This window comes from Dermacentor variabilis, chromosome 6 (assembly GCF_050947875.1).
Source record: "Dermacentor variabilis isolate Ectoservices chromosome 6, ASM5094787v1, whole genome shotgun sequence".
NCBI classification, from domain to species: Eukaryota; Metazoa; Arthropoda; class Arachnida; order Ixodida; family Ixodidae; genus Dermacentor; species Dermacentor variabilis.
The window spans coordinates 111124346-111141889 of record NC_134573.1 but is presented as its reverse complement, the minus strand read 5'-3'; the positions used below and the strand labels follow the sequence as shown (position 1 = coordinate 111141889).

General features: G+C 44.6%; 1 protein-coding gene across 2 annotated transcripts in view; it reads right to left on the bottom strand.

Moving 5' to 3' along the window:
* Positions 1 to 1090: 1090 nt before the first annotated feature.
* RagC-D (Ras-related GTP binding C/D) overlaps positions 1091 to 17544 on the bottom strand; it is a 30883-nt gene continuing 14429 nt past the window's right edge. For both annotated transcript variants that reach the window (XM_075695458.1, XM_075695457.1), the window contains 4 exons: positions 14125 to 14239; positions 10470 to 10612; positions 4332 to 4480; positions 1091 to 1577 (listed from right to left, as the gene is read on the bottom strand). In XM_075695458.1, the coding sequence (XP_075551573.1) occupies positions 1429 to 1577; positions 4332 to 4480; positions 10470 to 10612; positions 14125 to 14239 (556 nt within the window). In that variant the 3' untranslated portion in view covers positions 1091 to 1428. The remainder of the gene's footprint in view (positions 1578 to 4331; positions 4481 to 10469; positions 10613 to 14124; positions 14240 to 17544) is intronic.

Below are 17544 nucleotides of genomic sequence, written 5' to 3'. Positions count from 1 at the left end.
AAAATGTGAGCCAATCCGAAAGATGGAGTAAAAAAATTTAAGCAGTCTGACACTCTTCATACTCGCCTCATGCAAGGGGCGATCTGATAGGAAAGCTGCACGCAGTGCCTGTTCTTACCCCCAACCCGCTAAGGAAGACTTTACTTTCATCCACTTTCACTTAAAAATATAAATTATGGTGTTTTGCTTGCCAAAACCACGATCTGATTACGAGGTACAGCGTATTGGGGGGACTCCAGAATAATTTTGACCACCTGGGGTTCTTTTTTGTGCACCTAAATCAAAGTACACAGGTGTTTTTGCATTTTGCCCCCATCAAGATGCGGCTGCTGTGGCCGGGATTTGATCCTGCGACCTCGTGCTTAGCAATGCAACACCACCTTCATTTCCCCTGTGCCCCAGGCCGTGCTGTTAAAACATGTTCAGCACATTGACCACTCTGTTATTATAGTTGTCCTTTTCAAGACAATATTCTATCACTGCTGCTCAACACAGAGGGCCTTTGGTTCAATACGTACTCCGGCCTTCTGTCTATGGAGCCTCTTGTCAATAGCAACTATAATGTGAATTTTAGCAATAGTACTTCCAGAAAAGATCAAACTAGCAAGGCTGTTTTTTTTATCCTGAACTTTTGTCTCAAGTTGAGATGTGGTAATGCATCTCGCAGATCTTGGAGGTCATGCCAGAACTCTGCACAATGATGGGTTGAGCAATGCAGACGTCACTCACTGCCTGCACAGTGGTACAACAGTAAGCCCTACAGTAAAGATAGAAGGGCCACAGAGTCTTGGAAGGAGTTGCTATTGATTGTTGACAACCATATGCATGCAGAGTACATTAACAATCCTTTTGTTTACATGAAACACACGTTGCTGAAAACTATACCACCTCTGCACATGCTTTGTAGTTGATGCATAGAGTAACATAATTAACAAAACAGATTGACGAAGGCAAGTACCACACCCATGATATCAGCGCTACCCTGCTACCAAAGGGGCTGTCATTTTACTTTCAGTGGCCCAGGCACCCATGATCAGTTGCATGGCCCCTAGTATTACAAGTATCATAATAACACAACTCAAGTCTGATGTTGTAATGAAACATAGCATTTTTTTTATTCAACTAACGCAAATCCCATAATTTAATATGTGACGAAACACGAACAAACAAAAACAGGAAGGGGCAGAGGGAGTCGTTTAGGTTAACTTTAAAAACATCTCTTCTTAAAGCTTTTTTTTAGTAGGTGCTTGACAGTGGTACGCGAGGTCTCAATACCTAAGAACAGGCAGGTGATCTTTTGGGGTTTTGAGGCTCTGCGACCTAATCATCATTGTCCGTAAACTTCCACACAGCAAAGGAGCTTATGTACATGAGAGAAAGGTGACAGGACACAAACAAGGAGAGCAAGGTGCTCAGGCAGGGATGAGCTCATCGCGCTTCCGGGTAGCCATTGCTGAGGTTAAGGTCTACGGAGCTGTTGAAACCTGGCGTTCCAGACGATTGCGATGTCCGGCACTGTACTTCGAACACTTCGTGGATGGCCTGGCGGAAGCACTGGAAGTTGTAATCAATGAGCCCTGCAAGGCAAGTGCTGGGGTCATTCAAAGCATTCACTCGCTCAAAAAGGGCGCTAGCAACATAATGTACAGTAGAACCTCCTTCATATGTATTGGAAAAAAATGCGAGAAAGAATGTACTGACCGGGAAAACGTATGATCTGAAGCAACTAGACAAATTTGACAAACTCAAGTATTGTTATCATTTACATAATGTGAAGCATTGCACACATTGTTGCGGCACGAGACGCTGATGCATGTGGAGTTGGGGTTTTAAGAGGGCGATGGGAAACAAACAAATCGAGCTGGTGGGCGATGCCAGATGCCACTGAAGCAACACATGATGCCCACATCGCACCTGCAGCAGGGAACAATGACACGTTTGGATTATCGCTTACTAAAAGCATGCAGTACGCTACCAACGGCACTACTACACAACATGCACTGTAAAACAGATAAGTGAAGGTGCTCATAACATTAGGTTTGATGGCGATAGCTGTCAATGCGATGTGCGACGGCCCGGGTGGGGATTTGCCGGTACTGGAATAAGAAACTGTGAGCACTATCATTTTCACATGAGACGGGCGGCATTATGCCGCTCTCGATCGCGAGTGCCTTGCGCCTTTACTTGTTCATGTGGGATCTAGAGGCAGGAAAATGTGTACAATCAAAGCCTGCAGCAGGGAACAGCGGTGCGTTTCGGTCGTCGCCTGTTAAAAGCATGCGCTATGCTTCAGGTGGCACCATGTGCTGTGAAACAGATAGGCGAAGGTGCTTATCGCAATAGGATTGCTGGTGATAGCTGTGAACGCCGCGTGCGACAACGCCCGCGAAGATTTGCTGGTGCTGAAATGAGAAACTGAGCCCACGCTGGCGTTTTCGTGAGACGGGCGGGCGAGTATTGCGGTGAAGCTGCCATGGCGGACAGCCATAAGCAGTCCTCGATCACGCGTGCCTCGTGCATTTTCTTGTTTACTTGGGATCCAGCAACCGGAAAATGTATCATACGATAGCAGTTTGGTGAAGTTGGTGCCGAGAAATAAGGTTTTTGGGAACGTATGAACCGGTAAAAAATGAGTAACTCTATTGGGTAATTTTTTGTGTTCTCGATTGCGAATGTTGGCGTCGGGAAAACGTACGTAATGGGAACATATCAATGAGGTTCTACTGTAGATGTAGCTAGAATGCATAGTTATGAAAAAAAATGTTCAGTTGACGATGACGTGTGTGTGGAAACTGTGCAGAAACCATCGTGCACATTCCGTTGCAATGTCAGAGGATTCATTCACGATAAATGTGGAAACAGTAGGCTTAACTGAGGGGTTAGGCTTTAACCCTTTATGGATGAGTCAATTAAAAGCAACCCCCTTCACTCAAAAAATTTTTTTTCTTGCTCGGTCATTTTTGAATACAGTAGGCTTTAGTTTATGTAGCTCCAGTTAATTCGATTCTTACCCAAGGTCCTGGCCAGCAGCCATACTTTCTACTGGACTATAATTTTGTTAACTCTATCATGAAATTTGCCTTAGCCAAATGATTCAAAAATTGCTGGTTAGCCTGCACGCACTTGACTCCAATGGTGACCCCAGTGGTGACTTCTATAGCGGCAGCATTTGTCTTTGTGGTGCTTAGGGTAGAGTGAATGCGGCAAACACGAAGACAGCTCGCAGTGAAAATGCCCATTTTCGGCTTGTCCGAAAAGAATTTAAAGTAAAAATAGTAGCTCACAATGAATTATTACAGTATTTACCTAACTCTAATGCGGGCCTTTTTTCCCCCCAAGAAGATTCACCCGAAAAATGTTCCTTTGTGCAATCCGATGCAAAACCAAAATGAAAACCACGTTCACGGTGTTTGTAATGTCCTACTGTCACGACCAGCCTAGCCAGTGCCATTACAAGATAACGACAATGAATGGTGACAGAACAAATTCTCGCATAGCATGACGACGACAATGCAACGCTTTCAGTCTGATCACGATAGCAAATTGAAACAAAATTATTTTACACATTAAGCTAGCGGCAACAAACTGCATCATGCCTTCTTGGCGTTTTGGAATGATAGTAGCAAAGTCATTAGACTAGCTTGCAATTGTTGTGGAGTCATTTGATAAATGTACAATATAGAACAAGCTATGAAATGCACAGAGGATGACATGTTGTGGTTCTTCACAGACAGCAATCAAGTGCTCTCTGAGAGCATTGTTGAAGGACATATAGTAAAAAAATTTATATTCTGTGAAAGTAACGTTTGCAACTTTTGTCTTTTTCTTATTGCCAGAATTGGAGGCATGCTACAATTTTCTTGCTAAGAAATTGGGCATACATTCAATTTCTACTTTGTTTGGAAGCCCTAATGTAATTTTTACATCAGTTTTCAAATTTTAACCAATAAAATGTGGGTGTGTGTTCCATTTCGGAGCCTGCCAGCATTGGCACAAATACTGCCAAATTAATAAGAATTTTTTCTGCCTCCTGTTTGACCTGCTGGGTAATTCGACCAATTTCGTTAGTAAATCGACCAATTTAAGAGCTGGCCTCCTCCTTCATGTGTCAGGTTCAGGTCCCTTGTGGCATGGTGTGCAAGACCAGTACTTGGAATAGTACCATCACCACTACAGTGCTAAAGAGCCCACTTTATAATATCCAAACATCCAGCCTGTAGCCCCTAATATACTAAAGTAAGCTTTCATGAACTGCTCACATGGCTAATGAGCTGCCTACTTTCATGCAACCTTGTGCAGACAACACATTAAGTGACCCATGACGCACTCACCCTGCTTGTCGAAGTTCTCATCCCTGAGTATGCAGACAAGGGCAAGGAACCGATTGACCTCCTGCAGGTACAGAACTGTTCCATTGTTCAGCTTAATGATGCTGGCTGACTCGCTGTCAAAGGTGCTCCCTTCGCCGTCAGCTTGCAAGCTGAGGAGAAAAAGCAGAAGAAAGCAGCCAATGAACAGCTGAACAAGGAGGGGCTTATGCTAGGGGTGTGTAAACACCGAATAGTAGATTTCGAATTCAATGTCAATTGTGAGAAAATTATCAAGAAGCTTAATGCTTATAAATTTTGTGCAAGAAAGTATGGTCCTACACATACTCTTGCAGATTCTACTAACATTACATAAGAAGAATGCTGCAAGCTATCAGTAGAAAAGACGGGGAATGTGGGAGATGGAAATACAAGACAATGAGCAAAATGTGAACAAGATGAATGCAGGAGCCAACGTTTTGACAGGTGGACTTGTCTTCTTCAAGGCGACGTATGCTTTCCTCGCATATGTCGATACGCCACAGTATATATTTATATATATACTGTGGCGAGGAAAGCATACGTCGCCTTGAAGAAGACAAGTCCACTTGTCGAAACGTTGGCTCCTGCATTCACCTTGTTCATGTTTTGCTCAAGCTATCAGTAGGTTAGATACCTAGTAATTGAGATGTAAAGTACAGTCCTATTAAAGGGACACTAAATAGAAAAATGACCTCACCTGCATTAGCAAATTACCCTCCTAGAATACCACAAAAATCCACTCTTATCACGAAAAGACGTTAGGCAAGCCCGAAAAGACACAAAATCTAAAGGCAGGTGGTGACACCACCTTGATGTTCTCGCACCAGCTCGTCATGATGTCCGAGTTCGATGGTGTCTGCTAGGGCCTAGTTAATTCTTTAGCAGCAAAGATAGACTATATCGTGTTCTAAAGGAGCCAAAGACTAAATAGTGAATGTTTTGGGATCTTTACTGAGCCAACCTGGCACAAGCATGAAAAGTACTTTTAAATCCATGACATCACACTCACGTACCAGAGTAGGGGTTTCGGCACAAAAAACTTTGACTTTCATTTTCTCTATTATAATCGTGAAATTAACGACAACAGAGTTTTCAATGAGTGCTTCATCAGTAGAAACTGGTTCAGTGTATTACTTTCGTGTCACTTTCAAGGGAATGCTAAATGAACATCCGGAAAATATAATTCTTTTTCTCCATAGAGTGTCTGTCAAATAGAATCAAGTGGCTTCATCTCCCTGAATCTACTGCATATCTTCTAGTGCATATCGTACAAGATTTTCGTACAAGATTTAGCTAAGAAATAACCTTGCCAACTAAAGAAAGAGCATGGTGGACCTGAATAGCGCTAACTTCATGGGCGCCATTTCTACCAATATCACATGCACAGATGATGTCCGAAAAATCGAGTGAGATGTTGTACGGTGACAGAAATTTTGACTGACATTATACGTTGGTTTAATAGTGAATGTACTGATGTCATGGAGATGTTCAAATAATCGAGCAGGTAAAAAAAATTGCTCAGCAACTTGACCTTTTCATCTTTGGCTTGTCTTGGTTATGAGCAGTGTCAACAGCCTTGTGACTTGCTCACTAAAACCAAAGTTGGTAACATGTTTAAAATTTTATATTCATTCATTGTGAATACTGAAATTTGAACTAAAGTGAATACTGAGGAGCATAATATGCAACTGAAAATGTTTGATCATTGAACATTAGAAATATGAAATACTTATGCAAGTTTAGCGACATCATGGGTGTGATTCCTTGTAATGTGGTAATAGGCGATAAGACAACAGTGTGGCAACAAAATTTTCTCTTTGTACATCATGGCTACGTTGAAGATTGCCTGTGAACATCAGCAAACATGTTGGGACAGCAATCTTTCCTTACTATGTGATAAGACGAAGACAGATGCTCTTCTATAGTCGTAATTATATGCGGTACCTGTGCTACTTTGGCATGTGCTGTTTGTAATGGACGTTGCGATCACCATGTGGTTGTGCTACTGTTCTGTGAAACTTGACAGAGGCAATTATGCATGCAATTTGAGTGTCGTGTGCCATGGTGCTACGCGAACTACAGCAATGAGCTACGCACGACCATGCTCTCCTCCTTAAAGGAAGAAAATACTCACCATAAGTGCATGTGGACAATAGCATAGAAGCACTACGAGGTGACTAGCTCTATTTCTAACAGGTCTTCGCTAGACAAAATGCCACTCATTTTAAAGAATCACATTGCTGCCTAATGGACTGCAACATCAGAAACGCATGCTTGGCAGTTTTTCTCTAAAAAATACACAGTAGCATTTCTCTTCATTGCACCTTTGTGGCCATAACCTGACCGCAGCATTCTAAAAGGCTGCTGTGAACTGTACAATGTTATGTCAAGTGTGAAAAGCAGTGTCAATGTTTGAGCAACATAGGTAGTTCTTTGACAGAGTGAATGCATTTGTTTCTTTTCTGAAGGAAACAACAAATCTTAAGCATACATTTGAGCCAGCTTTTAACAAACCTGAGCGTCACGCGACAACGGTTCGTTACATACCGAAGTTCGCAGTAATTTATTTCTTTGCAAAGAAATAAATTCAGAAATACTGTAAATGAAGCCGTCATTAGGGGAGGCAGGACATCGACACTTCAGCCACTGGATGTTGTGCTCAACAAGTCCTATGAAAACCATGTGCGTGAACCGTATAATCAGAGGATGGCTGGCGACAACCCAAAGACCCCAACCGGCTGACTGCGCAGGCTGCCTCTCGCCACTGAGGCCACATGGGTGTCGCAGGCACCTTGGCGCTTGCTACCCGACTATATGATGGTGCAGGCACACAAGAAATGTTGCGTTAGCAACTCCTTGGACAGCACCGAGGACGACATGTTGTGGGGTGCAGCCAGTGAGAAGCAGTCATCTTAGGACGAGAGCTCATACAGCTCGAATGAATGAGCAGGCAACCAGTCTGGTGGCACCAGTAAATAAAACAAAGTTTTGTGCCTTGTAATTTTTATGTTGACTTCTTTGCTTGAAGATAAGGGGTCAACCTATATTCTGCCTCGACCTATATTCCGCATTATACGGTATTTATAGCCCTCATTCTAAAGGAAGCCATTTCATTGGTGAGCCTGCATGTTTTTCGAATGAATATAGAGTGATGAGTTCACTCAGATGTCACACTGGGTACTACTTGCATCTGTCTATAGGACCAACACACGCATGTCAACCAACATTAATTCTATGCCAGGAAAGAAGCAGCAGTTTATTGAAATACAGGTACATGTTTATTGAATTGACGCCTATAGATTTCTATATGCCAAAACTTTTGTTCATCATCACACTATCGTCACAAAAATTTATCGTCACAGTAAATGTTGTCCCAGAGGAGTACTAATGAGCAACACCAACGTAATAGACTAAAAGCAATTTTAATGGACGTAAACATATAGTCGCTGACTGATAATTTGGACATGCCTGATTAGTTGGACAGCTTTGCAGTATCGCCACTGGCCCCTTTGACAATGTACAGTTAGACGTCGATATAGCAAAGCCATTAAAATCGCCGATTTACTTCATTAAATAAAAATTTTGTTAATCTGAAATTTGGAAAGTAAAATAAGTAAAGTCGCCAATGGATTTTTCTTACATGGAAAGGCCCGCAAAGATTCACGAATGATCAGGCAATCAGAAAAGGAAATCTTAATTCGCAGTGCCACCACTAACCACAGTTAAACCTCGATATAAGTAAAATCGGCAATTTGCTTCGTTATGCTGAGGTTTGATGTTTTATGCAAATAAATAAGGTCACTGAGGGATCTTTTTGCATGTAAGGGGCCGCAAGGTTTCCAAATTACTGGGCAATCAAAAAAAGCAAATTTGAATGAGCAAAAACATTTTTTCGTTAAATTTTGAGAGTTGGCAACGAAAGATACTGTTTCATGCCATGTCACCAATATCTTCACATCAGCATTATGTTGTGAAGACAGCCTCTGCAAAGCTTTCAGAATTATTGGGCAATAAAAAGAAAGAACAAATTTGAATGAAGAAATAAAACTTTGTTAAATTTTGAGAGTGGGCAACGAAAGATAGTTTCATGCCATGTTGACGACACCTTCACATCGGCGGTACAAAGTGAAGCCAGCCGTGCTTTTGCGTCGACTCTGCCCTTGCAACCAAGAGTGTTGCACGCACTGGGATGACACTGCCGTGAAAAGTGCCCGCAGCGGAAAGTGAACGCTTCGTCTGCCTCTTGCTTCAACGCATCTTTGGAACTCGAGATTACACGATCTTGTTAGATACGGGACCTTTTCCTGAGCCTACTTCGAGTTCACCAGACCACATCGAATTGCGTCACAGCTAATTAAGGAGCGCAGAAGCACATCTACCACGTTCCCGAGGCGCCGCACGTCCAAACAAGTTGGTGTCCCCCACCTCGTGCGCCGCAGGTGGAGCTATTCACTGCTTGACTCTTCCCGAAAGTGTAGCGGGAGCCTGGCACGGTTCCAGGTAACGTGGGTCCCGAGGCAAGACGGCTGTAATGCACCGTGAAGCCCTGGCAGCAATCCCCCCGTCCGCCTTTGTGAAGGCAGTTGCAAGCCAGGAAGGCAATACCGCAGAGAGAAGTAAGCCCTCGGACAATTGGAGCCCAAGGAGAGACTCTCTGCGCCGGGTGTGACACAATCGCACGGGCGCCTACCATTGGCCGAAAATGACACCACCTGAGCGGGCTCGCCAATTGGCCGAACGTGACGCGACTTCGAGACACGGAAGGGGTTAAAAGCCAGAGACCGGGAGCAGCAAGAGAGCATTCCTTCATTCATCTCTTTCGAGCTTCTTGCCATGGGCCGTAGCGTCCGAGTTGCTGCCGGCCCGTAATGACTTTATGACTTAATTTCTTTGTACTCTCACTGTAAATAATGTAAATAAACCTCCAGTTTTCATCTTAAAGTCCTCCTCAACCACGGCCAACTCCCGCACCCGACGGAAAGGTCCAAAATCTGGGCGACAGCAATTGGGATTGTCCTCCAGATCCAACAATCTCCATCACTCAATGTGCAGGAACACGGCGCCCGATGCCACGCCATCTCTGCTCACCCAGACTTTGCACATGCAGCAGATTACTTCTAAAACAGGGAGCGTTGGCTGCGTATGCAAACAGGGGCGTATGCAACTCAGCCACACTGATAGCCGTGCCCAACCACGGCCGCCCCTAGAAAAGGATACCCATGCACACCCGTGTGTCAATTTTGGCCACCAAGTCGAGCAGAAGTAGAAATAATTTAGACGGAGTCAAATAAATAAATAAATAATTTTGTTTTGCTTGCCGGCATGGTGGTTGGCAACGTCGGTGGCGCCTCCTTGAAATAGAAACTGGTGCAGCCTGGTTGATCTAGTAGTCGCCGACCACGCCCAAACCACAGGACAAGCCAAGCGACTAAGTTGCAAAGGCTGTATCTGCGATTAGTGCAATTTGTCATGCGAGTTCTGTTCTGCTTTCGCAAACACCGTTCATGGCCAGCTGATCCTGCAGATGGCGCGGGCGCATCGCTCAATAATTGTGACCCCCTACTGTCTAGGCCAAAGGCAAGCTTATGTGTGCGTGGCAAGGCACTGATAAACTTGAGCCGCACCCTTGGATGATGACTTTCGAAGATGCTTTCCCTTTCGTGTCGACAGGTGGCGGCAGTTTCACAATGTGATAACACAGCATGCTCGGCTCTGTGCCAAGAATGCCGTCGCTTGTAGGTGCCGATGCATCTTGCGCTGGTCACTCGAGATTGAAGGTATTCTAGAAAATGACGATCCGAGAACACAGCACACCCCTTTTAGCCCCACTTGCGGAATCAAGTCACTTATTTTCGAGATAATCCGGTATTTCAGACTCCCGATAATTATAACTTTCTGGCGGTTCCTGTTCAGTACGAATTATTCGTCAGCGGCGTATGTGCCCATCTTCTAAAAGATGCAAATGCGCTAAACTTGAAAGGCACGTGAATTGCTTGCCTTTCAACTGCATTGAACTAATTCGTGATATTTGCATTGTTCACTAAAGTCAGGGTTGATCGCACAAGTGGCACTACACATATAAACTGCAGTTCTGCACACACCATTCTTCAGTGAACTCACCCATAGATGGATGAGATGTCGATGATGACATCAATCATGTCGCAGCAGAGTTCGTAAGACTGCATGTCCACGGGTGAGTTGTCAGTTGCAATGTACATTTTGGTCACAACGTCAAACAGGAATGCCTTGTCAATCCCAGAATTCTGGGAAAAAGAAAACGAAGAATGTCAGCACAATAATTCACATTCACTTTTGCAAAGGTGCATAACATTCCCAACAAGCTTATCTTATCTGAATTGAATGCACAGTCTTACATTTCAACTTTTTCAAGTGGAAAACGCTGGGCCTGAGCACCGACTAGAAATATTAACCTAATAAATCAGGAACCTTGAATCGATTAGTTAGGTTTGTGAAGTTACGTGCGAGCTGAAAAGGCTAACAAAAGTGGTGTTTCACACACAAATTTTAACCCATTGGGAGTCACTGCTACACGTGTAAGGCAACATCGATACAAAATAAAGAGAGAGAACTAGCTCTTTTGAAGTGCCGCCTAGCATCGCTCTGGAGGTGCTGCAACCTTCCATGGCTCATAAAAATTTTTTTATTGTGTTGCCGCCCCTCATGTTCTGCCAGAACCGATAACTCGCTTCACTCTATGGTGGCTGCCACCGTGATAGTTTAGCACTATTCCCGCTTCGCCTAGACGCCCATGCTCGGCTCTTTATATTTGGTATTATCGTGCATGTCGTTTCGAGCTACGAGCATTGGGAAAGTGGATTTTGATCTCATTTCTTATAACAAAAAGAGTTACTCATGAGTGTGTTATTTTGATAGTTGTCAAATCCAAATCAAATGCAAATACCAAATGCAACCTTATTTTCTCCTTTGTGGGTTACTGTACAAGTGTATGTATGTAGTGTGTGTACAAATTATCATGAGCAATCCTTCCTGCCCTGGAGGGTTTTCACTCACACAAGAGGACACAGTCGATTTCAGACCAGCCTTCGACTGACCAGCTGTCTAATCTCTTACATATTGCTACGGAACAGTATTGGCGAGGACGAAGAGGCGAGCAGTGTGAAGACGACGAGGACGATTGGAGGCTAGCGCGGGCTGTTGCCTCTTGGCCAAGTGCGGTGTATTTCCTTGTAAATATCCTTGTATATAGCTTTTCGTCTGCGTCTTCCTACATAACATATCTGGTGGAGGTGAACGTTCCCTGTACCTCGCCACGGAGCTTCACAGTGAATGGTACGTCGAGCCTTCCTTCATGGCTCCCGGTGATGACAACTTGACTCAGCCGCCTCCGACACCTGCTGCCACTTTGACGACCTACATCACTCTCCACGCTCCCCGTGATCCTGGCGTATTCTCGGGCAAAGATGGGGGAAGACGTCGAGGACTGGATCAGCCTGTACAAACACGTCAGCTGCAATAACCGGTGGGACCCTACTATCATGCTCGCCAACGTAGTCTTTTACCTCGGTGGCACACCTTGAGTTTGGTTTCGGATGCACAAAGATGAGCTCACCAGCTGGAATTCGCTTAAGCAAAAGCTCCAAGACTTGTTTGGCAACCCATACGGTCACCAACTTGCCACGCACGAGGTGTTATCCAGTCGTGTGCAGACGTCATTCACATACATTCAGGACGTCTTGGCTCTGTGCCGCAAAGTTGACGCACATATGACTGAGTCCGACAACGTTTCCCACATCCTCAAAGGCATTGCCGATGACGCCTTCAACTTGCTTGTTTTCAACAACGTGGTGATGGTGGATGCAGTTATAAAAGAGTGCCGCCACCTGGAACTTGCTAAAAGCAGACGTATCGACCAGCAGTTTGCCCGTCTGCCCAACACCCCAGCGACATCTTCCTGTGCCGACGCTCCTCGTCCCAACAACACTGGCGATGTTACCAGGATCGTTCGGCGTGAGATCGAGGCCGCCTATCCGGCTGCCTTCGACTCCAGCTCCTCCAACGCATCTGCAGTCACGGTTTCCTTGATCCAGGCAGTTGTCCGCCAGGAATTCGCAAACATGGGTCTTCACGCCATCTGCTCGGCCCATCGCCCTGATACCCACCCGGCTTCTTCGACTCCGCTCCGTCCTGCATCTTATTACCCACCATGTTTCTGCGACCCATCTGAATGGCGCACTGCTAACAACAAGCCCATTTGTTTTCACTGCCGTCGAATCGGGCACATTTCTCGGCACTGTCGCAGTCGCTGGAGTTCCTCGAACCGGTCTACTTATACTGCCTACTCTCGCCCCTCAGGTAGCCCTTCTCGTTCCTATGCCGCACGCTCTGATAATGCCGCCACTGATTCTCCTGCGCCGAACCACCCCAATTCTTGTTCGCCTTCGCCCCAACGACGACAATCTCACTCTCCCCAGCCCCGTCGCTCCTTTTTGCCGACACCCTTCGGACGCCGCTCCCAGCCGGAAAACTAGACGATGTAGCGCCTCGAGGTGATGCTGCATTGCTCCCTATGCCGCCAAATCCTCTACTGACGTTGCCCACTCATCTGAACCTTCTCAACGTGCAAGTCGATGGTGTTTCTGTATCTGCTCTTATAGACACTGGGGCACATTTGTCAGTAATGAGCGCTGACCTTCGTACCCACCTGAAGAAAATAATCACGCCCACCACGACGCCTGTTGTCCGTGTCGCCGATAGCGGAACAGCCCCCGTAATTGGTATGTGTTGTGGGGTTCTCCTCCCGTGCTCTTGGAACAAAGGAACGACAACACAGTAGTGCAAACAATAACAAGGGCATTTATTGCACCTTTCCTTGATCATTGCCTGCTAGCAGAGTTGGTATCCCCAGAATATGCCGATGGGCGCGCGACAAATCTAGGAAGTCAGACTCACCGCGACCGGATAGCGAGCGAATATGTTCGCCCCATGCTGGATCCCAACGCCTGGTCGTTTGCGGGTACGGTCACGCGTTCGCACGAGGCCTCACGAGACGGTCTCGCAGAAGCATGGATCGGAATGTACTATTACTAATTTGTGAATATGACTTTTTCAATACTCTTGTAAACATTCAAGCAAATCCATGAAAGCTGTACATTAATAAATTGAATTTGGTGTTGAGTTATAGATTTGTAAACTTCATGCTTTTATTAGAGCATTAGGAGTGTCGAAGTGAAAAAAAAATATGTGCATGTATTGTGGGAAGCTGATCATGTGGTAGAAGTGTGTGTGTGTGTGTGTGTGTGTGTGTGTGTGTATGTACTGCAACTGACGGTGGTCTACTCCAGATCACTGTCAGTTGCACTTTGCTCTTCGAAGAGGCAGGACTTGCGTCGAGTGAGCTCCTGAACAACACTTTGCAATGTGGTGAATGCGGCTTAAATCACGGATTTGGGACCTTAAAGAGGTACGACGAAATGCCCCGCAATTGATTTCTCTCACATTTACTGCTAAATTGCCACTGAACTTTTCTTCAAGCTTCACAATTTTTGGCAATCTCTGTAAAAAAATCCGCTTCCTACAGTCACTAGAATTTAACCTCCTCTCAAAATTGCAACAAACTTTATTCAAACCAGTCCAGTGGTCATCCCAGAAAAGCATTTCTGTGTTTTACATGTATTTGAACAGGCAGCAATTGAGTTGGGCCCAAGCTAAAGCTTCCTCTCAACTGAGAGAACGAAAGCTGATCTTTCATATTTCCAGACCTCAACTGCCTGTCTGCTGACAAGCCAGGACTCACCGAGATGAAAATGTTGAGGAGGTTTTCTAACGTTGGCAGCTCAGGGATTAACTTCTGAAGCACCTTGCTGAATGCCTCAAAAATGGAGTGGTCGTATATGCTGGTGAGATAGAAACTGTGAAAAGAGCAAAACAAAGACATGCAGGGCATTAAATTGACAGGTATTTATGCAGTTGGGGACTACAAAGAACTTATACCGAGTCTGTTAGTGTCACAATCGAAAGGTAATCGCTTTAAGGGGAACACTATTTACAAAACCACATTTGCTGGTTTTCGGCCAGGCATGACAAAACTGCTTACACCAAGGCTTTTTGTATTTGATTGTTTAACACAAAGAATGACCAAAAAATTTGTATTTACAAAAAGAAAAAAGACAAAAGCACAAAATCTCACGCAGATCGTTTCAAAAGCAGCAACTGCATAGCCTGAAGTAGCAGCTTGTGGAAATTAACCAGTGAGCTTACCGAAACTTATTTTCCAAATTTTTAATTCACTCCAAAGTGGGGGTGCGGGCCTTACATGCCCCATTGGCATCTCTTGTCACTGAAGGCATTTGATATATGAAAGAATTATGCTAGAAATCCACGACCAGCCCCAAAAGTTACAGCTAATGGCCACTTCCGTGAACAATGAGCCTATCCTTCAGCATGTCGCAGCTCTACTTGAAGAAAATCTTTCGGAGCAATACTACTCAGCGAAATGCACTCAAAGCAATTAGTAGTTATATTGATGGCTACTGTCTAGTACACTATACAAGTTGCATAAGACAATCCTCAATACGAAATGATTCACATTTTCTTTTGAGCTTCTTCACCATCACTCCAACTGTTCAGCACTGTAAACAAACAAACAAATAAACATCACACCAGGTATTTTATTAATGCCTCATGAATTCTATGTTTTTCATGCTACAGCCAAACATTGCTATAATCAAACAGGCTAGGACAAATGGATACAAGAATTAATCTTAATTCTTGATACTTCCAAAGAAAGCATGCATTTACAATTTCCTAGCAATGCATACAAGACAAACTATTTTTGGTTCAGAATGAAGATTTGTTAATTATGCACAGATGAGGCCGAAACATGCCAACACACAATGTTGCTAGTAGTTTGTCTGATCCTGCAGTTCAATACTTCTGCACGTTTTCAGCCCCTGCGCTGCCGTGTTGGTTGAGTGATGTACACTACCATGCTGGAATGAAACACAGTGGAGAGCATGGCCTGTTGTACACGGTGCGCAATCCTACCACAATCACGATAATCAGCTGCGCATGTGTTGTCTTAAGGGGGTTTGCAGCTTTGCATACTTTTCTAACATTCGCGAGTATCACTCAGCTCACTGGCTTTTATTGCGTGTGTTGTCAAAGTGCCTGCCATTTCGTGAAACACAGATTTAAAATTTTACTTCGCAGTACAGAATGGGCTGCTGCTTTGGCAGTACCTACCTATGCCTACCCCCAACCACCGCCGGGCAATGGTGCCCGTGAGGGCAGGCAATAATAATGAAGTACAATTCTGGCTCCTCTTTCACCTTCCGTATATTGAGGTTTACAGTATATTTAACCCTTCCATGGGCAGCGGGAATTGTACTTCCCACCTTTTACGTGTGTGTAACAAGGCCGTGTGAAGAGCTAATCCTATCAGCGGAATATGTTGCCATCTTACAGAAACGTCATAAAATTTTTAAGAGATGCAGTGATGCCCTCTGTTGCCATAAAAATAGGTCTATGGCGCTTCCTAAGCTTTCACCTCACCTCAGTGATGCTATCCACTTCATCGTTTCACATGACTTGATGCTTCAGAAGGTAAGTAAAAGCTTTGAAGCAATTAATTATGTGGGCACTCCAGGCACACTTTTGCTGTCTGCATTGCCGTGAGGTTCCGTATAAAGTCCAAGGGTGATAAAATCGTCGCCACACACCATGTGCACGAGTGAAAGCATGCAAGGGTGAGCTGGCGATCGCGGCTCAATCTCGCATGTGCAGGCGAGGAAACCGAAGTGGAAGTATGCCCTCTTCTGTCACACGTGAGGCATGGGAGTGAGGCAAGGAGGAGGGGGGGGGGGCGTTCTCCGGCGGCTGCTGCTTACAGCACGGCCGTGTGGGCGTCATATCTAGCAGGCCAAAGTGCGTGCCCGCGCGGGCCTCATCTTCAAAGCAATCTGCAATGTTTGCAGAGTACACACAGTGCCAGTAGCTTCGTATGCACTGTGCTTTCGACGTTTCATTCACGTTGAAGTGAGAGATTCGTGAAGGTCGAATCGCTCGTTGCTACTACCATGATTCCTCACTCCAGCATTTTCACAGCGAGTTACCACGGTCATCGAGCGTGATGTGTTCATGTTTACCTGTGCATGCGTGACACTGTGCTTGTTAATTTAGTTCGTAAGCGAATATTTACAAGTTTACACAGCCGATAAAACTACTATCCTTACTTCATATAGCTGTCTACTAATTTGCTATTGCAATCGATGCTTCCCCTTTCGGGCAAAACCAACTTTTTCTCAGCTGCAAAACAAAAAACATTTACTGGAACTTGGTACAAATCTGTTTTTTTATGAATTTGTGTCAGCATTGCAACGTGAAGGCAGCAGGGAAGCCGATGTCGTACATGTACCAAGGCTGCACTGTGCCATTTGGTGCAGACCCTTAATTCAGGCAGATTGCAGAAAGCGAAAAACAGTTTCCGAATGATTTTTTTTTTTTGCTTTCCGAGCCATAGAAATGCATTCGAAGTGTACTGTAGTTTCTGCAGTAATAAGTAATTTGTTTTTTTCTTCTTCAGTACACCCACTAGGCAGCAGGAGTAATACTTCCCATTGAGGTACTTCTGCAAATTTTACTTTAAAAATTTGAGATATTTACAGTGAAAATACATGGCCTAGTCTTGTGGAAAAATCTGCTTTTAGATGCCTGTGCTGTGTATAAAATACTTGCCCACGAAAAGGTTAAATGCCAATAACTTTGAGAAGCTTGTTAACTTAGTAAGCTCAATTTAGTGCACAAATGCAAGCTAAATAACACTACTCACGCACGAAAGCACTAAACCAGACATATCTGCAACGAAGTTCCTTTTTCCTTGTTTACTTCCACTATAGCAGGACAATGTGTATTGTCAACTAGCCAACACTGTATGGCTGCTACGACAGCAACCTCACATGACAAGGAGGGCTCATGTTGTCACAGTCCATGGGAGGGACAAAGCTTAGTCCTGGAAAAATTTCACATCTTCAGCTCCAATGAGCAGGGTTGCCGCCCAGCAGGAAACGATTCAGGCCGCCAGATAAGATATGCCAGATAAACTAACTGCCTATGCTTTCTTTGGAAGCGCAGTTTGTAAAACCAAGATATTTGCTAAGTATCAGCATCTGCGCTTCATAGCGTTCACTGACTGAACTGGCAAGTGAGCAAGCAAGCA